This window comes from Adiantum capillus-veneris, chromosome 7 (assembly GCF_014529385.1).
Source record: "Adiantum capillus-veneris isolate H3 chromosome 7, ASM1452938v2, whole genome shotgun sequence".
NCBI classification, from domain to species: Eukaryota; Viridiplantae; Streptophyta; class Polypodiopsida; order Polypodiales; family Pteridaceae; genus Adiantum; species Adiantum capillus-veneris.
This window is the reverse complement of record NC_140937.1, coordinates 98,476,362-98,501,881: the sequence shown is the minus strand read 5'-3', so window position 1 is coordinate 98,501,881 and position 25,520 is coordinate 98,476,362. Positions and strand designations below refer to the sequence as shown.

At 42.1% G+C, this 25,520-nt stretch overlaps 1 protein-coding gene across 2 annotated transcripts in view; it reads right to left on the bottom strand.

Annotated features, from left to right (window-relative positions):
* Positions 1 to 323: 323 nt before the first annotated feature.
* LOC147454300 (pentatricopeptide repeat-containing protein At2g33680-like) overlaps positions 324 to 25,520 on the bottom strand; it is a 46,704-nt gene continuing 21,507 nt past the window's right edge. For both annotated transcript variants that reach the window (XM_086516314.1, XM_086516313.1), the window contains exon 4: positions 324 to 4,406. In XM_086516314.1, coding sequence (XP_086372440.1) covers positions 1,322 to 3,895 — 2,574 coding nt within the window. In that variant the 5' untranslated portion in view covers positions 3,896 to 4,406 and the 3' untranslated portion in view covers positions 324 to 1,321. The remainder of the gene's footprint in view (positions 4,407 to 25,520) is intronic.

The window sequence follows — 25,520 nt, the reverse complement described above, 5'->3', positions numbered from 1 at the left end:
TACATGAAAGAACATTTGAATATCCTTCATGATAACTAAAAAAGGAGTTTTCTCTCATAACAGTTAATTGACTTTAGATGTTGAATGTCATAATGCTATGAAAATGCTTGTGAACTCTTTATTTTATCAGTGGTCATTTTGAAGTTGCATGTCACAAAATGATTGAAAAATGCCAAGGGCCACATTTGATTTGGACAAGGCATGTTCAAATCAAACTCACTTTACACTTTCAAACTTGTTTGCATTTTGATGTTTGATTGGTGTTTAAAGAAGCTATGGTTCTAGTAACATAACCCTCAACTCTTGAAGGTGGTAACTTTTGAAGCTATAACCTGTAAATGTGCTTTGCTATGTTTGCAAGTTGAACCGCACTTCACTATTCCACATATCGATGCTCTAAGTCAAACCAATCCCCAAGAGGTGGCGGACAATGTATGTGGCCTCTGTACATGTTCACAATCATATTAAGTAGCAAATGTATTATTCCACAGATGGCTCCATATGCTCATCACATGTCTAAGGCTCCAATTAGATAAGAGGGTGTACATACCAAGATACAAAATAAGTTCCAAGGAAGGGTTCGCTCCGATGCTTGGTCATAGGACAAAGACCATACCCAACAACCCTTCCATGGGTCTTTGCACTATGCCATAAGCGTAGAAGAAATTATTCCATGGCACATCATACATACAATGTGTTGGTCCCATTTTTGGAGTGCATCCTTGTGTTCAACCATGGCCATTGACGGCACCTGGTGCGAAAGGAGTCTGGCTGGAGAGTGGAAGCTTGTTGGTTGACACGGAGTAAAACAATTGGGCTGAGGAAGAGCTCAGGATTGCCAGGCCCGCAAATTTTCTACTGGAGCAAATGCAAAAGGCAATCTAGACTCCTATGAACCAACCCTCATGAGGATCAACATCTTGTCTGGTACGTTCATTCTGTTATCAAAGATGCTTACAATGTCAGAACATACAGCAGCTTGTTTGTTTTGCATTTCAAGAATTCAAGGGGTATGGGCCACCCACTGCCTCTTTCTCCTTAGGAGACAACGGCTCCGTGTGTCAGATTCTATAATGGTGTTGAATATAATACACATTTCATAATGGCACAAGATGTACAGATGTGGAGTAGAGCAAGAATCAAAAGATTTTAGAGGAAGGCTTGCGATGCTTCGTGATTGTCACAGGGCTTGCATCAAGCACAAGAAGATATGGCACTATGACACCCGTGGTCGCCAAGTGATAAATTAGTTGCTACTGCCTGCTAGTTAGTTTATCCATATTCACAAAGGAGAGGAGTCGAAAAGGGAGCCAGTGATGCATTACAACTCCCAAGCCCTGCTCAAGTCCCCTGTTTCATTTTCAGAAGTCTCAAAGATCATGTCTAGCCTTGGAGTGTATCCTTGCTCTTTCAGAAGCCTTGACAAACCTCGTGACAGATCCGTGTCCGAAGTAGATTTCTCTCCTACAATGAACTCTTGTATTGAGTCCCCAATCTCAATGCATGCCTTGCCAGGCTTCTTCCATGCACTGGAGCACTTTTTCAATTCTTGCACTTTGCACGCATCCTGGAATAAGTTAAAATCTGCGTACATGTGTGACAACAAAGCATAGATGGCTGCAGCGTCTGGTTCGAGTTGAGCAACTTCATTGAAACACTTCAAGCCAAGATCCACATAGCCATACATCCGACTAGCGGTCAACAGAGACATCCACGTTGTGATGTCTGGAAGAACAGGCATGGACCGCAGCAACTTTTTAGCCTCCGGCATTTGGCCTGCACGACTGAAAAGATCAATGATACAGTTGTAATGTTCCACACCCGGAATAATACCATAGTATGTTTCCATGGCCTTGAACAACCGATGCCCCTCCTTGACTAAAGCTGCTTCACTGCATGCAGCAAGGATACTGCTAAAAGTCCAGCTGTCGGGTTCTATCCTCTGGCACAGCATGTCTCCAAAACATTCAAGGGCCGACCTGCAATAGCCATGCTGAGCTAATCCTGCAATCATTGCATTCCATGACACAACATTCTTGTTACTCAGCTTGTCAAACACATTTAAGGACTCCTCAAGGCTCCTGCATTTTGTATACATATCCAAAAGTGTATTTCCAACCGCAAGATCAGCATCAAGGTTCTGCCTTATGACCTTATCATGCATAATTTTTCCCATCTCAATAGTCCCTGCACTGCCACATGCTTTCAAGACACACAAAATCAGGACTCTGTCTGGTGTTATGCCTTCCTTCTGTGATTGTGTATATAGATGAAGAGCAGGAATTCCCTGATCATCCTGCACACATCCGGATATAATCGTGCTCCATGAAACTACATCTCTACCTGACAGGCTATCAAAAACTTTGCGGGCATCTTTCAGACTCTCACACTTGATATACATATCAATCAAAGCATTACCAACTGTAAAATCCAGTTTACACTCCTGTCTTACGTGCAAATCGTGTACCTGGTGACCACACTCAAGTGCTCCAATTGTTCCACACGCTTTCAGTACAATAGGTAAAATTGTAACACCAGGTGGTATGCCCTCTTCTAGCATTCTCTCAAAGACTTCCAGAGCAGAGAGACCCAGCCCCTGCAAGGTGTAGCCTGAAATCATGGCACTCCATGAGATCTCAGAGCGACTAGGCAAGTTATCAAAAACTTCTCGAGCATCTGTTATACGTCCACACTTCGCATACATGTCAATGAGCGTATTTCCCACCACAACATCAAACTCGAGACCATGTTTCTTAACCTCACCATGTAACATTTGTCCCCTGTCTATCGCTTTCATGTTACCGCAAGCTTTCAGCATAGATGAGAAGAAAAACTTGTCTGGCTTAATGTCATGCATTCGAACTTCCTCAAATAGCTCGAAAGCCAAGGAGTAGCACCCATTATGGACATACCCTGCAATCAATGAACTCCATGATACATCATCTCGAGTTGTGAGTTCATCAAACACCCTACGTGCTTTTTCTGGGATGCCACACTTTGCGTACATATCAATGAGTGAATTTCCAACAGTCCCATTAATGGTTGTTCCACTTTCTAGAAGCATGATATGGATACGTCTCCCCAAACTGGTGGCTTTTACACTGCCACATGCTTTTATGATGCCAAGGTATGTTGCTTTAGTTAGTCCTAAGGCCTCTTGCTGCACTCTCTCAAACAATTCCAGTGTAGCCAAGCCATTTCCGTGTTGGACATATCCTGCCATTAAAGCATTCCACGGGACAATGTTTCTTATGGGCATTCTGTTGAAAATTTCCTGAGCCTCATCAAGGCTTCCATATTTTGAATACATATCCAGAAGGGTGCTTCCCACAGTAACATCTAGCTCAAGATCGGCTCTAATAATATCATCATGCAACAGTCTGCCTTCTTTGATTGCTTCAACACTGCTGCAGGCTTTCAAGAGGCACAAGAAGATGACCCTATCTGGCTTCAAGCCATGCTGCTGCATATATCTATAGAATTCAAGAGCTTGAAAGCCACAACCATGCTGAATATATCCTGTTATCATAACACTGCAAGTTATGACATTGCTATTTCGAACACAGCTAAAAACCTTGCATGCTTCATTTAGATAGCCACAATTCGCATACATATGGATGAGACTACCATGAATGGCGGTAGAAGTGTGGAAGTCCCTTTCAACAATCTCAGCATGAACTTTCCTACCATAGTGTATGGCTCCAAGATTTCCACATGCTTTTAAGACCCAGCTAAAAGCACCTAAATCTGGTTTTACACCCTCTGTAAGCATCTTTTGGAAGCAATCAAGAGCTGCTGCACATTGCCCATGCCGAGCATACTTTGAAATCAACACTCCCATAGATACGATGGTTCTATCAGGTAAGCACTCAAGGGCTTCAGAGGTCAAGCCCATACTTTAAACAATCACTATGAATCTCTTGACGAGAGGGAGTTTCACTTAGAGAATGCAAGTATCATTGAGGATCCAAACTCAAGTCCTCTCCCACACACTGTTGAAGTTTGGAATCCATTTGCATGTTTCGTATCAATCTAAGATGGCACAAAACCAGCAACCATGTAACAAAAAATACATTCTCTGGCTTAAATCACATCCTTCCCAAAAGCTATGACAAAAGAACACCAGAATAGACATCTTCAATTTCTCAATTCGACATTGAAGATATGGCCTTGCCTTGAAATTAAATGGGCAACACACGAAGTTTCCCTTATCTTCCTTTTCATGGAGTTCAGACAATGGTTCATTATGCTTCCAAGACATCCACAGTATCTTCATGCTCATTCCTTCCATCCAGACTAGCTTTTGCTTCACTTTGCGTGAAGTACCAATGACTGTTATTGCTGCCATCTGAGCTCTTTTCTTGACTTGATCAATGGTAGAAATCAGTTCCATTTGCCACCACCAGCTGCATACGACCCAAACACGTTAGCTATGAAAAGTACATTGAAAATATGCTATTAAAACTTTACCTCCAGCAATTCTTGGATACAGTACAATTAAAAATACAGTTATTCAATAAAACTCTCACAACTATTTCAAAAACAAATGAGACAAGACTTTCTTAGAGGACCAAACAACAAATTAACTCATGACTACAAAACGGTGGCACATTTTTAAAAAAAAACAAAAGGGACCACGTGCGCAACCCTCTGGGCACAAATGCCAAATGAAAATAAGAGAGTACGGGGGCTAGCTGCAGAGTATCCAGCATGTATCCAAATTCACCCACAAGAAAAGGGTGTTTCAATAGTGCTGATCTCCCACTTTTATGTAATTCTGTGCACTCTAAGACCTGTATTTCTCTTCAAGTGCTTGAAGTACTTCTTTTGCAAAATTGACTGAATCTGTCTTTGTTGTTATCGAATCTTCATTGTCATGTCCTGCAGGAAGCCGAAGCATTTGGCATGGGTCTTCTTTCCTTACTCTTGTCATTTCCATTGCTTGCAGTTAATTTCTAGTTCTTGAATTTTTTCTTCTTTGACACTGCCCAACTCAGTCTCATCACCAAGTGCCAGCAGACAGAGCTGACCAAGCCGATGATCCCCACATGTAAGTCATGTTTCGAAGGATAGATACCATCAGGCAAGCACAAAAAACTTGACAGAGTTCGATAGTGGATAGACAATATCTTGACCAAAAATTTCGAGAGAAACGCATAAAGCAATAGTCAAAACTATGGCAAGAAAATATGACAGAAATCAAGCAGAGTTTCAACTTAAACACACATTATGTCAGCCAAAAACTATGATAAGAGAGATGCATAAACTTAAATAGAAGAGCAGATAAATTGCAAACAAGCGTCAAGTAGAGCAAGCAACTAGAAAATTGCCAAATGGACTGAAGTAAGCTCCCACAACTTCAATCCACGTCGATCACTGTATGACAGGCATCGACTCACAAGAGAGCAAAAAACTGCCAACAATGCATCAAATCTGCCACAAACTGATCTATGCATAGACAACTCAAACTGGCATCAAGAGAGGTGCATAAAACTGAATTAGATGACCCGTAAGCACACATAGATCGGCACAAACAACTCACAGCCAAAATCGTGCAATGGCATATCTAGGCTCGGCTCGGCCAAACATCATCAAGAGACCATAAATGATAAACCATTCATAATCGCACAAGAAGTCAATGTGCGTAAACCATGTACAAATCAGCTCCAACTGGCTCCAAAGTATGTATCTGATAAGCCGGAAAAATGGCTATGTATCCTGTAATCAATGTGCAATGAGAAATGGCATCACAACTTTTCAAGCACCTTTTATGCTTCCGTGAGAAACACTTTACATACGGCATGCAATCAATTCAACCTACTCTCTATACAAGATCAATGCACAAGTCGCATCAACTGCCATGGCAAATCTTGTGCATATCCCAGCTTACATCTCTGACATCAAATAACACGTATATCACCATCAACAGAGCAATATATGTATTCAAATCCGCAGCCAAGAGAGTCACTACTCTCAAAATGTGCAAATTGTATGCATTCACTGTGTATATTTGAGAGCAATCTGCAGTCTATTAAAAAATCCATCAAGAATTTGTAAAAACTTTGTTCTACAAAATTCTAGACCACATTTGAAACCGGTGCTGGGAAAACAAGCTTCTCACAAAGAGATATTCAGCTGCAGAAAACGAATCTGCAACCTGAAATATGCAAGCAGTTTGTGTAGAATGACTCCAAATCTTTGGAGAACGTTTCTTCTGCGAAAATGTAAGCCACGTCGAAAAGAATCTGCAAAAGAATACACCTGAAATTTTTGCGGCTGAATGCTATCGATGCCGAAACCACTCTCCTCTTTTTGCAATGCTTAAGCTACTACAGTGGCGAAACAGCTCTCCTCCTTTTGCAATGCTTGGCTCTCATACCCGTGCATGGAGAGCAAGAACGAAAAGTCCTGTTCAGGTGGAAGTTGTGCACCCATCTGCTAACATCTACTAACATATTATCTACTAAATAACCTTTTACACGTGTCTCTCTCTGGGAGATGAAGGCTAAATGCCAAGTGAGATGAAGGGGAGCGGAAGAGAAAGAGAGAGAGGCCGCCAAAGGCAGCCGGCAGTACTCGTATCTTCTATTTTGTCTTCCGTTTCAAGGGGGGCAATTTTTCTATTTTTACTTGGTGAGCCCACAGCAGAAGCCACCACATGGCAATAGATTTAAATTTATAAAAAAACATCTTCTATTTTGTCTTCCGTTTCAAGGGGGGCAATTTTTCTATTTTTACTTGGTGAGCCCACAACAGAAGCCACCACGTGGCAGTAGATTAAAATTTTAAAAAAAACATCGCTGCAATGAAAAGCTCTACATTAAAAAAAAACTGCGCGTGAAAAGCTACCAAGTGAGTAAAATATGCGTTGCTCGATTTCTCTCAGAGACACTTTGATTTTCTCCACAAGAGTTCCCCGAAGCAGCTCGGAGCTTTGTCGGCAGGTTTGTCTCTGGCCACTCTTTGAGAGAGAGAGAGAGAGAGAGAGAGAGTAGGCTATGATGAATAGTACGTAGGCGATGATGGCTTTGCTCGCACATGAGCTTAAATGGAACCATCAAACGCAGACCCTACTGCCTTCTCATCCTCTGATCTATGGTGTTGGAAGTGGCAACATCCATCTATGGTGTTGGAGCAACTCCCATCTTTGGTGTTGGAAGTGGAATCGATGGTACTGGCACCTTATACCTGTTCACATGAAAGCGAAGAGCCATGAAGAAAAGCCTACCTCGTTGACATGACGAGAGCATTCTTCAGTAACATAGAGTCTATAGGCCAAGCTCCTCTCAATTCATTCCAGCAGTACAAGGTCGACAATGTCACTGTTTGCCCCATTGGCATATTGGAATCGGCCTTCTTTTGTAGTGAAGCATTAATACCTAATTATAAGCCTACATGCGCCTTCCCCGCATAGCGATCATAGCAGCTTCATGTGCAACAAGACCCAGTGGCCAAGTGAATAGTATGTCCAGCTTATCTCGTTTTTGCAGGTGCAACTAGTTATGGCCAGCATTATGCCACTTCAAGTATAGCTCATGCAGATTCAACAATCCTGTGCCCTCGGCCATCCTTCAATGTTCATGGAAAAGATATGCAGCAGGTCTCCATGCCTAATTCTGATCAAGATTCACACCAATTCTTTTTCACGCAGTTTGCCCATGTAGCAGCAAGCCGGGCAGAACCGGAAAAGAGACCCGGAGACCTTTTCAAACCTTGCTTATATTTCGCAGATCATCAAGTTGGAAGGTACTTCGGATGCTTGCCGACGTGATGAGCACTCTCAAAGGTCAGATATTTTGTAGCGTCAACCCATGGTAGAGGTCTGTTCTAGTGCTACTGAAACAAAAGATATCATATTTCAATCAATGATTAGTTGGCCTAATCTGGAGTCGAATCACCAAAACTCATTGCCTTCACAGGCCCGTTCATCACATTTTTCTGCTGATGCTATGAGATTGTTGGCAATGCAAATGGCAGAAGTTCCTATCCTAATCGAGCCTGAAGAAAATTTCAATGTTGTTGTCCTTGGACCCTGTTACCATATACATGTGGTAGTGATGTGTGTGAACACACTAGGACCGCCGGGGCATTTTTTCCCTCTTTAGGAGGTTTTTTCCCCCATGCATTATATATACGCCCATCACTCTAGGGCTATCTATCTTTCCATTGCACACTAAGTAACACACTCTCTATTGTGTGCCTTGAGCTTCCTTTGTCTTCTCCAGGCTGTGTGCATTTCTCTGCAACCCTAATTCCAACAATTGGTATTAGAGCAGGTTACGTCCTATGATCGGGCTTAGTCGCCAACTGCTCCAGCACACGCCTGCTCACTTTCTCCGATTCCAGTGAGGTTTGGCAAGCGTTCGCAAGTCGACAAAAATTTCGGGTAAGCTTGTAGAGCTTAGTCTGCTCAGATTTTAGATTCGGGCTCATTTCGGCCTTCGTTTCCACTACAGACAGGTTTGCACAGGCTATTTCGTCATTTTGTGCAAAATTTCTGTCAATGTCATTTTCTGCATAATAGGTGTCTTACAAGCTTCTATGGTTTGTGCTATATAGCACGTATTGTTCCCGCTTCATTTCTCCTCTTTTCGAGCAGTTTTCACATCAGGTGCAGCATTTACCATGGCTGACAACAACACAGATGTGTTCAAGATGTTTGCTCCTGAGGACAGGTTGGATGGGGACAATTACCCTATGTGGGCTTACATGATGCAACATGTTCTTGCGGATCAAAGGGCGTTTGGAATATTGTGCAGGACATTGATGTACGTCCTGGTTCTGAGGATGCAGGCGATGTTAAGGATGTTGCAGGTCTTGCTGCAAGGATTGCTGCTATTAGAGTTGTTTTGCCTACGGCAGAACAATCTCGTTGGGATGTAAAGGATACGCAGGTTCATGCATTGATTGCGTTGTCTGTGAAGCGCGCCATTGTTCCTCACATTCGTTCAGCAAAATCTGCAAAACAGGCTTGGGATATATTGGCTGGTCTTTATCCAAGTCGCAATGAAGCTAAAATTGCTTTGCTGCGTAAAGAGCTGGAGTCGAAGATTATGCATGAGGAAGATGATGTGGACACTTTCCTTGCTGGTGTCAAGGATATCAATGAGCAACTTATTTGTGCAGGTGAAGTCATTTCAAACAGTTCCCTTGTGCAGACTATTCTTGATGCCTTACCAGATTCCTACCAAACTTTTGCTAGTACTTGGAGACTGATGACGCAAGGAAATCCTGAAGTTGTCAAGTTTGATGCATTATGCACATTGCTGTTGCAAGAGTCACTTTCAAGAAAAAACAGGAGTAGACAGCGTGCAGTTGAGCAGGCTTTTATTGCTTCTCAAAGAAAGGGTGGTAACAACAATGCAACCACTTCTTATGGTTCTGTTGCAAGTGGCAAAACTTCCGTTCCTAATGCTCCTGCTGGGCAGCAATTCGTCTAGAAATTCCGGTGACAAGGGCAAAAAGAAGATGCGTTGCCATTATTGTAAAGCTAATGATCACTTGATCGAGCAGTGTCCTAAGTAGAAGGCCAAAGAGGCTAAGAAGAAAGAGGGTGGTGAGTCCACTGCAAATGCTGGTTCCACTACAAATGCAACCATTGTTGAGTCTTCTGTGAAAGGAGACTGTAATGCTGGTGTTGATGCAGAATGGGTTTTTAGCGCAGAGTGCACTTACAATCTTGTTGTCCATGATGAATGCTTGTCAATTGCTGCAGATTCACATGTGTGGTATTTTGATAGTGGTGCTACAAAGCACATTACCTCACATATTGAATTGTTCACCTCTATCGAGTCTACCCCTCATAGGAATTCAGTCACTTGTGCCAACAATGCCTCTTATCCGGTCCAGGGAGTTGGAAAGATTGTGCTTACTGTTGCAAATGGCAATTCTTTCACGCTTGTTGATGCACTTTATGTACCTGGGATCAAGAAGAATCTTTTGTCTGTATCTGCACTTGCTAGACTTGGACTTGTAGTCAAATTTGTGGATGACAGATGTACAGTGCATGATCTTAGTTTTGGTGATGAAATTGTTGCATCTAGGCTTTTGTGCCGTGGGCTGTATAAGCTCACTTTGTATGACAAGTGTGGACAAAATTTTGCAAATGCAGTTGCAGATTCAAGGGCTATTTCAGATGCAAACCTTTGGCATGAACGTTCTGGTCATCTGAATTTTGCCAGTTTGCTACGTTTGCAAAAATCTGATATGGTTGCTTCTTTGCCGCCTCTTGAAGCACCTGTCAAACATGTTTGTGAAGGCTGTATTTTGGCTAAGATGCAACATTCTAAGTTTCCAAAGGATGGTTCAGTTCGGGCCACATGCAGGTTGCAGCTTGTGCATAGTGATGTTTGTGGGCCCATGCAAACTCCGTCCTTGGGAAATTACCTTTACTTCATGACTTTCATTGATGATTACTCCAGGCATTCATGAGTATTTCCGCTTAAAGCGAAGTCCCAAGTTTTTATGTGCTTCAAACAATTTCTGGCTATGGCTGAAAATGTCTCGAAATATACTATGGGCACCCTCCGTTTCGATCGAGGGGGGAGCATACGTCTCATGAATTCAATGCATTTCTGGCTAGTGGGATAAAACACCAATGTACAATGCCTTGTACACCTCAGCAAAATGGTGTTGCTGAGAGGAAAAACAGGTCACTTACGGAAATGGCACGATGTATGGTCAAAAGTCAAGCTTTGCCGCATTCTTTTTGGCTTGAGGCCATCATGTGTGCCACTTATGTACTAAGCAGGTGTCCTACGAGAGCTTTGCAGTTTATTACTCCATGTGAAGCATGGCATGATAGAAAGCCTTCTATTGAGCACATGCGTGTTTTTGGCCGTTTGGCATATGCTTTGGTGTCACAAACACATTGTAGAAAATTAGATGATAAGGCTGTCAAATGTATTTTTGTTGGTTATAGTGCTGAAAGCAAAGGTTACATGTTGTATCATCCGCAAACAAAACGAATTCGGGTTTCACGGGATGTAGTGTTTCTGGAAGATTCTGTTCAGCCCTTGTTGTCATGTACTAGAGACAATAATGTAAGCTCACAGGACATTTATGACACATTGTTGCCTCTTTTCAGTGGTGGAAATACGAATGTAAGTTCCAATGAGGCAAATGTACAACCTATGGGGGTTTCTGAAAATGTTACAGATCAACCTATTACTAATGCAGATGTACTTGATGAGGAAAGGGTTGAAAATGAGCAGGCTAGAGGTATGCCAAAATGGCTGGTGCACACTTTGCGTGACAGTAAATTGGATGCACCTTTGTCTAGTTGTACTCGTTCAGGCTCTCACCATGCATCTTATGCATCAGATTGTTATGCTTTGGCTGCATCTAGCTTACATGATGTTGAGGAGCCTTTGTCTTTTGATGAAGCACAGAATTCAAAAAATTGGATAGCTGCCATGTAATCAAAATATGATGAACTTATAGAAAATGACACATGGACTTTATGTGATTTGCCTCCTGGCAAAAAGGCCATTGGTACGAAGTGGGTTTACAAGTTGAAACGCAAGCCGGATGGTGAGATCGATCGCCATAAGGCTCGACTTGTTGCAAAGGGTTATGCACAGCAAAAAGGCATAGATTATGAAGAGACCTTTGCTCCCACTTGTCGTATGACTACTGTGCGTTTTCTATGTGCATTGGCAGCTCATTTTGGTTGGGATGTACATCAATCAAACATTGTTATTGCTTTCTTGAATGGTGACATATTCGAGGAAGTTTATGTAACACAACCTCGCGGTTTTGTCAAGAAAGGACAAGAGGACAAAGTGTGCAAATGTAACAAGGCTTTGTATGGGTTGAAGCAATCTCCTCGTGCTTGGTATAAGAAAGCTGACACTCATTTGGTCAAACAAGGCTTTCGTAACAGTCCAACAGAAAGCACATTGTATGTAAAGCGTGAGGGTGATGTACTTCTCATTGTGGTTCTTTATGTAGATGATTTGCTGATCACTGGACCAAATGAGAGACATATTGCTGAATTTAAGCCTAATTTGAATGCTACTTTCAAGATGAAAGATTTGGGGTTGTTGCATCATTATTTGGGCATACAGTTTAAGCAGTGTGATGGTGGTATTGCCTTATGTCAAAAAAGTTACATAGAGACATTGCTATGTAAGTTTGGACTTGAGGATTGCAAACCTATTGCCACTCCCATGGAAACAGTTTTGAAGTTGAGTCTACATGATGCTGGCGATCCTGCTGATGTCACTCTTTACCAAACTGCTGTTGGGTATCTCATTTATGTATGCAGCACGAGGCCAGATATTCAGTTTGCAGTCTCACAGGTTAGCAGATTTATGCATAGCCCAGGGTCTAAGCATTGGCAGGCTGTCAAGAGGATTTTCCGCTTCCTTAGTGGCACTCTACATCTTGGCTTGTTTCATCCCAAGGAGGGATCATTGCCACCAGATTTACATGCTTTTTTGGATTCAGATTGGGCTGGTTGTTTTGACACGCGAGTGTCCACAAGTGGTTTTTGTTTCATGCTTGGCAATTCATGTATATCATGGTTGAGCAATAAGCAACCTATTGTGGCCACTTCGAGTTGTGAGGTTGAGTACAGGGCAGTCTTCACAGCCATGGATGAGTGTGTATTGCTCAGACGCCTTATGGTTGATTTAGGTGTTGAACAGGACACTACCAACACTATCTACACTAACAGACAGAGGGCATTGGCAGTTGCGAGAAACCCAGTTTTTCATGCTCGCACAAAGCACATTGAGGTGCATTACCACTATGTCAGGGAGAGGCTCTCAACAGGAGAGATTAGCTTGGCTTATGTGCCAACACAGGACAACCTTGCAGATCTTTTCACAAAGGCATTGTGTCGTGAGAAGCTCAAAGCTTTCCGCAAAGCTTTGGGCTTACTCCCCTTTGTGAACTGATCATGTCCTCAGGGCATGTCACTTCCCTTTACTCATGTGCCAGCTCTCATTCACTGCATCACTCCAAGGGGGAATTGTTACCATATACATGTGGTAGTGATGTGTGTGAACACACTAGGACTGCCGGGGCATTTTTTCCCTCTTTAGGAGGTTTTTTCCCCCGTGCATGTTATATACGCCCATCACTCTAAGGCTATCTATCTTTCCATTGCACACTAAGTAACACACTCTCTATTGTGTGCCTTGAGCTTCCTTTTTCTTCTCCAAGTTGTGTGCGTTTCTCTGCAACCCTAATTCCAACAGACCCTACAGAAATGTTGAAGGAGTTGTAGCATTCACGCGTTCTGCTGCTACGCTTCTATTGAAAGATCACAACTCTCCCTTCACTATTGTATGTCAAGGTGATGCCCGTGCAACGAGAAGGGTAGTGGAGAGAGGCGACTATCATGTTGTTCTCGTCTATGGATGAGAAGCCCACCACCTTGTAAGACAAGGGACTAGTGTGGAGGCATACATGATGATGCCCCCTTGCTCCATCACCACTGCGAATTCGCCATAGGAGACCTTGCTGAAGGAAACACTGCCGTTCTCTTGAAGGCTGTCTATGTACTCCAGTCAAAAGCCAACCAAGCACATTGTTGGTCCCACAGTACGAGGAGGTCACGTTCTACCACCCTAACACACATACATGGAAAAATTAAACACAGGGAGATTTCTAGTCGGGGGCTCGAGGGAAAGGCCTCGTTAATCTTCGTTGTGCTTTGGCCGTATGTCAAATCCCCTTGAAGGCATATTGCACTGCCTTGGTTGACATGTATGTCTGAAATGTCATCTCTTGAAATGCATCAATTGCGGGATATGTCCAGCAAGGACTAGGCCACGAAGCTCTGGATCATTGGTTTTAGGATGCAAAGCGAGGGCAATTCTCGCACTACATAGGAGTCCAATACGTCTATGATGTAGAACATAAAGTTAGCCCTGCTTCTCTTTAAGTTTAATCTATATTCTGCATCTTTTCTATTTGTCTTAACGTCTATTTTGTGTCTGGTAGGGAGGACATATATTCACAATAGTGGACATTTCAATTGCACAAGCACGATGTCGACTCGACAACACTAGAAGGTTCGTTATCAGTATCCAGCACCCCATGACTATGCGTTTGCTTGGCGCAACACATAAACGCTACAAAGCAGGGCACGGCTTTCGTTTCTTATAATTTTTGGAGAGACCACAGTGCCAGCTCTCCACCATACTTTTGTATGGCACCTCTACATGGCGTGCACTGTATACTTTGTAGTTTCAGTCTGTGACGTTTCATTGCAAGACGACATGTTTTAACTATTCACATTGCTTTTTTGTAGCTTGACTCAAATATTGTCCGCCGGCTAGCACAATTGGATGACATTCGTACACGATTATCAAGTTGGTAGTGTAGTTCATTTTTTATAGTCTATTAATTGACTATGCTTGATTGAGAATAAGATGGGTGTCTCAAAGATGGTTCCACGATTTAGAGGCTAAATGGTCGATATTACTAGGTTGAATGGTGCAATCTGCAAATAACTACCAAAGTAGGTTAAGTTGCAACCCCTTTTGCTCGATTCAATTACCCTCTTTAGTAGCTCTTTGTCGTATATGGAGCACTATGGAACACAACTTGCTTCTTCCCAATGCTCATTAAGTCACAAGCTGAGCTATTATTGGTGCCTATCAATAGGTTCTACTCATTTTCTTGTGTCACCACAACAAAACCCAAGGTGACAACAATCACAACCACCTAACCAAGTAACCAGCTGCGCTCCAAAATCTATCAGATTATGTACGGCAAAGGCCCACCAAGCAAAACTAGTTATTTGTATGGAATGCTTTGACTTTCCCTTCCTTCGAATTGTCTCCAGATGTTGTGTGAGCATATAGCACACATACCTCCTCTCTCTTCCTCCCCTCTATCTCTCTCTCCAAAGTGCACAGCTCCTTCGTGCAGAGAGTTTTCTGTGTGTGTGCAACCGTAGAGTGCCATCTTCTTGAAACTTCCGTCATTCTCTTTCTTAGGAGGGTGACGCCGTCTCCTCCCTACAAGCCCTTCCCTTTCCTGCCAAATGCAGCTTGCATATTGCAAGGATGGATCACATGAGTCCTCTTGACACTTACAATATCAAAAAATTTGATAGCACGAATTTCTCTATATGGGAAACAACAAATCCAAGACGTGCTGACCCAAAAAGGTAAAATAGAGCCAATCTTTGAGCATGTCGAGCAAGATGGCAATATGGAAGCGCAGAGAAAAATGCTTGATGCAAAATCCAGGTCCATAATTCGGTTACATATAGCCGAGTCAATGTATGATTTCACCATAGTTGGTGAAGCCACTGCTAAATCCTCGTGGGATAAGCTCTGCAACACATACGAGAGCAAAAGTGCAAGTAACAAATTGTACTTGATGACACAGCTTTTCTAGCTTCACATAAAAGAAGATGAAACAGGTTCCAAGCACTTGAATGCATTCAATGTACTTTTCAATCTATTGACATCACAAGGACTGGAATTTGATAATGAAGTGTGGTCCATCTTCTTACTATGCTCGCTACCCTCTTCATGGGATATATTTTGCATCGTGATTAGCAACTTTGCACCTGAGGGCAAGTAAGCCTACGATGTGGCAGTTTCGAGTATACTCAATGAAGAGATACACAGGAAGTCAATGGAACTTGCAAAGCATGGTGATGCATATGTTGTTATTAGCAAAGGTCAAAGAGGTCGCACTCATAATTCGTGCTAAAAGTAAGGATTGCAAGAGTTCTTGAAGCAAATATAGAGGCTCTTTGTGCAATGTCGAGTGCTAGCATTTCCATAAGAAAGGACACTCGAAGAAAGATTGTCTCACATGATAGAGAGAAAAGAAAAAGTCGCAAGATAGCAAGAAGTATAACAATGATAGCAAGGGTAAAGCTAAGATTGAGGAGCTCAATGTGATAGAGTCTCCCAAGATTGTAAATGTGCATGAGATCCATAGTTTCTCAGATGTTCTTGACTTTACAACAAATCTTAGTCTAGATGCTCTTATTGCACAAGATGCTAGCCTTGATAAGAATTGGGTCATAGATTCTAGAGTCGGTTTCCATCTGACACCTCATAGAGAATGGTTCTCTACATATTGACGGGAGCAAAGCGAACCCCGAACCCCGACGGCCTCTAAAACACCGGGGACCGAATGGCGCGCCTCGAGCCTGTCATGGTAAACCAAACATGGGACACCACCTAGCTTCAGCGGCTAGGACGCAAACAACACACCACCATAACAAAGTTTTCATCCAAGAGAGATGGATGCTTGGGAGTAATGATAAAAGGAAAGGGAATGAGATCAAGTGAGAGAGAGACAGAGAGAGAGAGAGAGTGAGGACGGGGGTATAGCGGCTTAGTACTTAGGCATCACAAAAGGATGGCGAATCCGCACACCCTTCACACATACACAAGCTCACCCAAAACACAAGACTAGGTGGCGATTCCGCACACCTCACATGGGCAAAACATTGCAAGAAAACATACTCACAAAACCTCAAGCTTTATTTAGAGAATTAGGCGATGAAATGGGGAGCATAGAGTAGGGGAATGAGAAGGGAGAGAGTGGTAGAGCACATGGCGGATAGGTGGGAGTTGATGGCGAAGACTCGCACGAGGATTATGGCCATCATCCTTCATTTAGTTGCCCTTCCTCTTCCATAGCCAAGGGTGTAGAGGTCATGCTCAAGACAAGCATGGTGATTGCGGTGATGGTGATGGTGTGGCTGTGTGTGTGTGCACTAGACACACACAGTGCATAGTGTGTTCTTTGGTGATGTTGTGTGTTTTTGTGTGATGGTGACCTCTCTTTATATAGGGGAGGAGAGGGGGGAGAAATTCTAGAATTTAGAAATGAAGAAATCATTATCTACATAGGCCATGTGACTGTGGGCCCCACTTGTCTGGCTGTGTGTATATGTGCCAGAACAGCAGTCTCATGAGAGAGAGACTAAGAGAGAGAGATGGGTTGATGAAAAAAAGTGAGAGGTGACATGGAGAATAAAGTAATTACAAGAGGGGAGAGAGAGGAGTGTGTTCAAAGGTGAATCTGTGTACAGATGTGTGTGAACACAAGAAAAATCAGGTAACCACCGAGTGGGGATGGGTCTGTGGGCACCTTTTTTAGTGAAACTGAGTGTGTGTGAGTGTGGGGGAGGTTATTTAGCTACAAGACAAGAGACATGGCGCCCTTTAGAGAGAGGGGGGGGTATTTGGGTCATGGGATATGATAGGAGAGAGAAAGGGGGGGTGGGGTATACTATTTTGGAAGATAGGGTAAGTTGCATGTGAGTTAGGGTGCATTATTGGTGAGTTAGAATGCATTATTGGTGAGAGGCGGGGTAGCTTGAGGGGAGAGAGAAAGGAGAAAGGACAAGGGGAAGAGAGAGGGGGTTGACCTTTTGAGTGGAGGAGAGGAAAAGGGACACACGACGGGGCAACAGTGAAGAAAAAGGAGGCAAGGTGGGGATGTGCTGCCCCGCAGGCATGAGGTGGCCTATTTTACCTTTCTCATATATTTACATAATCATACTTTATTTTTTTCTTACTTTTTCCAATGTCTTTTATCACTCCCTCCCTAAGAGGGGGTTTTCATGGGGTGGGGACGAGAGAAGAGGGGTATGGGAGCTTGGCTTGTGAAAAGCCCCCATCAATATGTACATACTCATGGCAAAGTCAAGCTCGATGATGCCTATGAGCTTGAGATACATGGTGTTGAAGACATCAAGCTAGTCACGGAAAATGACACAAAATTCGTAGTCAAGAATGCTAGACATGTCCCAAGCTAGCAAAAAGTTTGATATCTGCTAGTCAGCTTAACAATTTGGGTTACGCAAAAACCTTTGGGAATGGTTCATGGTCAATTCACAAGAGAGATCTTGTGATTCTCATGGGTCAAAAACATGGAGCACTTTACTCTATGTTTCTTTAGTGTATGAAAGAAGATTATCTATCCATAACCGAGTTGTCGTCTATTGAGTTTTGGCATAGCTGGCTAGGCCTTGTGAGCCAAAAGGGAATGAAAACATTAGCTCATTTTGGTTACTTGCTTGTGTTAAGTTATTTTGAGTTTTCTATCTATGAGCACTGCATTTATGTTGGTAAAAACAAACTAGGACCACCTTATCACCATTGAATAGGAAGCATTTGCAACCACTAGAGCTTGTCCATAGTGATATTTGCGGTCCTATGCCGACCAAGTATTCAGGGGGAGCTAGCTACTTTGCGACTTTCATAGACGATTCCACCAGAAAGGTGTGGGTTTATCCTTTGCAATATAAGGATCACGTCTTCTCTACTTTCTAGAAATTTTTAGCATTGGTAGATAATTAGTCTGACAAAAAGATCAAAAGTTTAAGGATTGATAATGGTGGAGAATACGTCTCCAAGGAGTTCAAGTATAACAAGAGAGGTATTAAGAGGCAACTTATTGCACCTTACACACCTAATCAAAATGGAATTGCAGAAAGGATGAATCGTACAATTCATGAGTGAGTCATAGCCAAGCTTTTGGGCAGAGGCAGCACTGACATCAATACATATTATCGCGTGGTCTCCTATTACACCATTGAATTACTAGATTCCAGAGGTGGTCTAGAAAGAAACCACATTATGATAATTGCATGTCTTTGGATGTGAGGCATATGCACATTGTCCAAGGAGCTTTGAAAAAAGCTAAACCCAAAGTCACACAAGTGTACTTTCCTTGTTATTGGTACAAATAGACAGATGGGATATCATCTCTGGCACTCAAAAACTTGCAAAGTAATTCACAGCTCACATGTTACCTTTAATGAGTCAAAGATGCACAAGAATCCTATCAAAGAGATTGAATATAGAAGAGTCACATTCAAGGACATTCCCTCGGAATCTGTGAAAACTTAGAAGCCTAGTGATGTACCTTCCACTAGGAGTGCTTCAATTGACAAGACAAAGAGCAATAGTTAGGCGTTGAAACGATCTACTAGATCCTTACATCCACCTGAGCAGTTTCAGCCCAGGGTTGTCTTGCCGACTGACTACGATTAGCCATCTTGTGACGAAGAAGCCATACAAATGAATCACAAGGTCAAGTGGGAGCAAGCCATGCAATCTGAGCACAACTTGATTGTTAGTAATGATACATGAAACTTGGTTGAATTTCCAGAAGTCAAGCAAGCCTTATGGAAAATGGGTTTATAAGAAAAAATTTACATCTAATGATCCATAGCCTAAGTGCAAGACTTGATTGGTTGCTAAGGGATTCAAACAGACCTTAGCTTGCAAATGGGTTTACAAGAAAAAGTTAACATCTAATGATCCGCAGCCCAAGTACAAGGCTCGATTGGTTTCTAAGGGATTCAAGTAGCAAAAGGGAGTTCATTTTGATGAAATCTTCTCGCCCATGGTGAAGATGACTACACTGCATATAATGCTTGGCCTAGTCGCCATTGAGGACATGAAGCTTTTCCAAATGGACTTGAAGATAGCTTTTCTTTAGGGGGATCTAGAAGAGGATGCTTACATGAAGCAACATGAAGGTTTTGAATAGCCTAGCAGGGAGGATCTTGTATGCAAACTCAAGAAAGCACTTTATGGCTTAAAGCAGGATTCAAGGTAGTGGTATCAAAAGTTTGACGCTTTTATGCATCCCACGATTTTAGAAGAAGTCAAGAGGATCACTGCTTATACACAAAGATGCTTAGTGATGGTTCTTTGGTCATTCTCATTCTATATGTAGATGACATGCTCATAGCATGGATGTATCCGCGCTAAGTCTGAAGTGTTTTTTGTGCTTCAAACAATTTTTGGCTATGGCTGAAAATGTCTCGAAATATACTATGGACATCCTCCATTCCGATCGAGGGGAGGAGTATATGTCTCATGAATTTAATGCATTTTTTGCTAGTTGTGGGATAAAACACCAATTTACAGGGCCTTTTACGCCTCAACAAAATGGTGTTGCTGAGAGAAAAACAGGTCACTTACGGAAATGGAACGATGTATGGTCAAAAAGTCAAGCTTTTCCACATTCGTTTTGGCTTGAGGCCATCACGTGTGCCACATTAGAAAAATTTTGGACTCAAATTTGGTCCTTTTAGCGCTAGAGAGAGAGAGAGAGTACAATGCGACCAATGGATGGCAGGCTACCGTAATAGTAGCTCGGATTTTCCTTGTTTTTATCTCAAATTTTAGCATTTTCGAAAAAATAATTTTTAGTTGCATAAAAACCTTAACACTAATATACGTTGTGATTTTCTCGAATATTTCTTGTCAAGACCAAATATAGGACAAACGTACCATAACTCATACTCAATGCAGTTGTGCGCACTTTTTTGATAGAAGAGACTTCATAGTATTCCCGCTCATTCTCATTCATTTGTGCTCAACTAACTATTTTGCTCGCATTTGACTGTATAGTGTTTGTGCTCAGAAACACTTCCCCTCTCACATTTGTGATGTGCACCTTGCCATAGAAGAATCACTAATGGAGAACAGAAGACCTCGACGACCATCCGCAAGTATTAAGTCTGTCAAAATTTTCAACAACTTCGATTTGGACAACGGTCGATGGCTTTCTACCACCATTACAATTGGAAGCTGGGTTCTCCTGCAGACGAGGAAGAAAAAGCGCACGAGCAACGAGTTTGTGAACAGTTATAAAGGTAGGGTGAAAAACTTTTGCTTGTCACAAACGAGCAAAACAATCAAAGAGGTTCTCATTGAACATGCATATATGCACTCAGAGTTGCGTCTACAAACAACGTTGATAGGATTTTCAACAAACCGACCAAATTGTAAGTTTTCTTACATCCACAATAGATTTTACTCTTCACTCATGTATTGTGTGTTTAACCTGTCGTTGCAGATATTTTTACTTCCGACAAAGAAGACTGGCAATCAGTGGATTGCATTATTACCATTTTTCATGCATTCCATGCAAATGTTGGAGAGCTACTCTATAACACTAGCACTAGAAGAGTGTTAGCTGAAAAGGGGGTTTTCTTCTTCGACCACTTTTATAATGCTCCGCGTTCTGCGCTTGGCTTCGGCACTCTAGAATATCTTCTGGTTCCTTTGAAGGACAGTCCAGAGTGGCCAGTCCCTTCATCTGAAACCTCTGAGTGTTTCATACTAAAGCTCCATCAAGAAATACAAAAGTGCTTGAGACCAAATATTGCTAGTCGGCTGGTATGTGTTGTAATCTTCATGCCCATGCATGTGTTCATCGACTTTTTCCATGATGAAGAGATTAGGAAGACTGGAACTATGCTACTCTGCAAGACAGAGAAATGCCTCGATTTTCTAGATGAATCTTGGGATGTCCATGATTTTGATGGCATCTTATGCAAGGTAAATAAGAAGTCCATGATTGTGATGGCATCTTATTCATCCATCTTGGCATGTCCATGATCCTGATGGCATTTATGCAAGGTGGAGTTTTTGGATTCTGATGGCATCTTATGCAAGGTAAATAAGAAGTCTTTGTGTGTAAGTACATGATAGCTTCTCAAAATTTCATAGCTTCCTTCCACTACATAAGGTGGCATCGAGTGAATGGTCATTTTGTAGCTTTGGACCAAGATTTAACTGATGACCTTAACAATCCTTTAAGAATGCTTGAGGTATGGTGTGGACCTGATCTGCTAACTGTTCTTAGCATTGGAGGTAATGTCACACTACGACAAGTGCACGGGGATTTGGAGAACACGGTTGATCTCAACTTGCCTCCAAAATTTCTTTTCCAGTGCAACATGCGAAAGGTAGTATGTTTTGTATGTAAACATTAATGTTTCGTTAGTTATTTTCCTGCTGGTTATCATCACAAAATATTGGTCTAATCTAGATGTTTGATTAACTGTCGTACAGGAGCCTTAGAGAAAGGAGAAGAAGACATTGTGCGTAGGGATAAAGGACGACCAACTGTTTCTAGTGCAATGTAACTCTTGATTGAAGAAGGTGGCTCACATAGTATATCACATTGCTCTAAACAGTGAATATAAAAGAAAGCTGTTGATAGCAAGCTTGCAATCTATATTCATGCGAAAATGTATTATTAAGGAATTTCTTGCAATTAAAGTCTGAGAACAATTATCTTTTCAAAATTGACTCAAGTTATCTTTACATTGGGCGCTTTGGAACCTCTAGAGCCGTGTGTATGTCATGCGCGTGGTTGGAGAAGAGATCAATTCCAAGAAGAATTCGATGTCAAAGTAGGATGTCCAAGGAGATAATCGATGTCGAGGATGCACCTCATGAGAGCCAAGCTGCTCTCTCTCACTTTCGGAGTGAAGCATAAGTACAATTCAAGAGACGACAACTGTGTGTGCATGTCTGAGAGAATCTCTCTCTCTCTCTCTCTCTCTCTCTCTCTCTCTCTCTCTCTCTCTCTCTCTCTCTCTCTCTCTCTCTTGTTGGGGTAAAGGTGGCATGTGCCTTGCCTCGAGTATAGACGTCTGATGCCCAACCGCCCACCACTGATTTGTTGGCCACTGACCTTATTCTTTCTACTTAATAAAACAAGGGGTCTCACTCATTGGTAATGAGTAGCTCCACCCATGCTGTGTGTTCTCTCTCTCTCCTTATCTCTCTTTGCACACACACTGCATTTGTGCACCCTTCACTTGGTATTGGAACGTAGGGAATGGTGATGAAAAACTTTACATTGCATCACAAAGAGCATATCAAAAGCAGGAACAAGATTTTTTGTAACTTGTTTATGCCATTTTTGGGCTCCAAAGCATTGTTTTTTGCATATCTCTATCACACAAAGTTGGCTAGATATGATCTAGGAGTTTAGGTTGGGTTTTTGGTACGTTTTAGATGCAACAGAGATATCTATTTTTTGAAATTCGATTTTGAATTACAGCAAGTGTAGCAGCAAGTTTAGTTCTACATTTCCGGGCCAAATAACACTATTTTTGGTATGTCTCTCACACTCAAATTGGAAACTATGTGATCTAAGAGTCTATCCTAGGGTTTCTCAATGTTTCAAATGTATTGACAATATCAAAATTTTGAAATTATGAACGCTAATTTTTTTGCAACAATCTGTAACAATTCCTACATATAGATGCTTTGATGATAGTTTGGACTCTGGATACATAAATCTATATAATGCTCTATAGTTTGTGTCTTTGGGGACGTGTATGTCACACTGTGGTGATATATGAGAGATGATTTACCCTGCATCTGTATATACGAGTGTTTGGTTTGGGATATGGCTTTTGAATTGATCACATTCGGATGCTGTTTTGTGCACATTGAGTATGTGTGGGACTTCAGAGAGGTTGTAGCACTTGATTTAGTACTTCTTGGTTATGTATGTATATGTTAATACTTATTGAGCTAGTTGCAGCTCATTGATGGTAAAAATTCATAGGTGTATAGGTTATGGACAGGGGAGTGAGCTTTGTTGCCATAGTTTTGGCAATTTATGTACATGTGGATTTGCATACGAGATAGTTTTTCTTGGACTGGTTTATGCACTCTACTTCAATTCCCATTTTCTATCTTGATTTCTTTGTAGGTTTTGGAGACCCTTATAATTAGGTTTGGCCACATGTATGATAGCTTTTGGTGAATGAGAGATTGAGTCTCTGTTTATGTGCATACCCAACTTGGCTTCATAGGCTTTGTGTATGCCGGTTTTGGTGAGATTTTTTTTGAGATTTTTCTCAAATTACAAGGAAAACTCTTCCAAATCTTTCCCAAGTTCTCGCCATAGTTTCTATGTATTCAAATTTTACTTTTTGATACTTTAGTGGTCGAGTGTGACTCCCACATTGACAGTGATTGAGTTTGCCTCTTCACTTGGACATGTTTTTTGTCAGTTCGGACACAGATTTAGTGTTCTTGTATCCACTCTTGTAGGAGTGAGTTATAGTGTATGCCCATAGTGGACACAAGTTACATGTTATGCACGGTTTTTTATCAATGGATATTCCAATCGTGAGTCTACTACTTACAGGTTCCAATTAGTCACAAGTTACAGGTTCTATTGGTTCGTTTGGTAGAGCTATGTTGAGCTACAAGCTGCATATGCATTGATCATAGTTATGATTGTGTAGTGGTTGAGGAGATCTCTCACTTTAGCATCTTTGATGCGGTTTATGGTTGAGATCTTTCTTGAGATTTTGCTTAGTTTATAAGGGAGACTCTACCGCATTTCTCCCAGTATTTCTTGCCATATGCCCTTTGATGCATATGCAAATTTTGGTTTCTTGACATTCATTTAGCAAATATGTGTGACGTTTCAAATAATGTAGAGATGACTCATGAGAGACAGAGGTCTCATTCATGCCAATACTTGCATTGTTGTCATTGTTAGGCACGATTGTTTGACATATGAGCAAAAATGGAGATGTATGCATGATGCATGTGAGGTTTTGACAGAGGCCAAAGAGGTAGCCTCCTATGTGAGCGATGGTGATTTCAAGTTTACCTCTAGTGTTCCTCTTGCTTATATGTCTGGAATATGTGTCATTTCTTCTCGTTGGTTACTAGATGAAGATGCAGTCCTCCACATCACACCATATCGTGAGTGGTTTAGTACTTTCTATAGTGGGAGGCTTTGTTGTGAGCACTTGGCCAATGGTTCAACATTTGACATTACACGCAGAGGAGATGTATTCTTCTCATCAATCCCCCAATGATGCATCTTTAACGCTACGACATGTGCGTTATGTCCTTGACATTGTGTAGAGTTTGATCTCAATGGGACAACTTGTGAAGTGAGCATATGCGGTGCGTGTGCAGAGAGCAAGAAGAGAGAGAGAGAGAGAGAGAAAACACACGATGTGGGGTGGAGTAGAGTGGCAAGAAGCAAGGCTCACTCCTAATTCTTCTACGTATAAAGAATAAGTGAGTAAGTTAGTAGAGTCAGTGGATGGTCGAACACCGGACGTCCGACCATGGGCAAAGGCACAACACCTTTACCCCAGCAACCTTCCACATAAAGGAGAACATGCCAAAAGTGGGTGCTACTAGCTAAACTACTAGTATGCACAAGAAACTAGGTGAGAGAATCTCTCAACCTACACCCACTGGCTCACTCAATCGATCTACATGTAGGCATATCGGCTCTAGTGATGGGCGAGCGTGTGTATCCACGCTATAGCCCACATGAAAATCCTGCATACGACTCTGTATGATCTGCAACGCTCCATAATGTGTCACGCTAGTGTCAGTCATCGTACAACTAACAACCCCTACTACAAACGTTTCCATTGCAGTTGTTAGGTTGGACCTCGACCCTGGTAGGCTGTACATGAGATGCCCAAGCACTGACCAAGACATGCAAAAAATCGATTGTACTAGCCCCTTGAGCGCTATCTGTAATCATTGCATCATCACAGCTACTCATCACATATGGATGTGTTATCACCGACACTAGGATGGCTACATTTCTCTCACCCACAGGCAAAACTGTTTGTCCTGGCACCAACTCATTAGCCTCTAGCATGAGCATATCAAAGAACTTCATGTCCGTCGTCTTTGTCTGTGTCTCTAGGGAGCAAAATTGCTCCACCTCTGCCTGCACAAACTTTGACGACACCTTTTGTGTCTCCCTAGAGCACT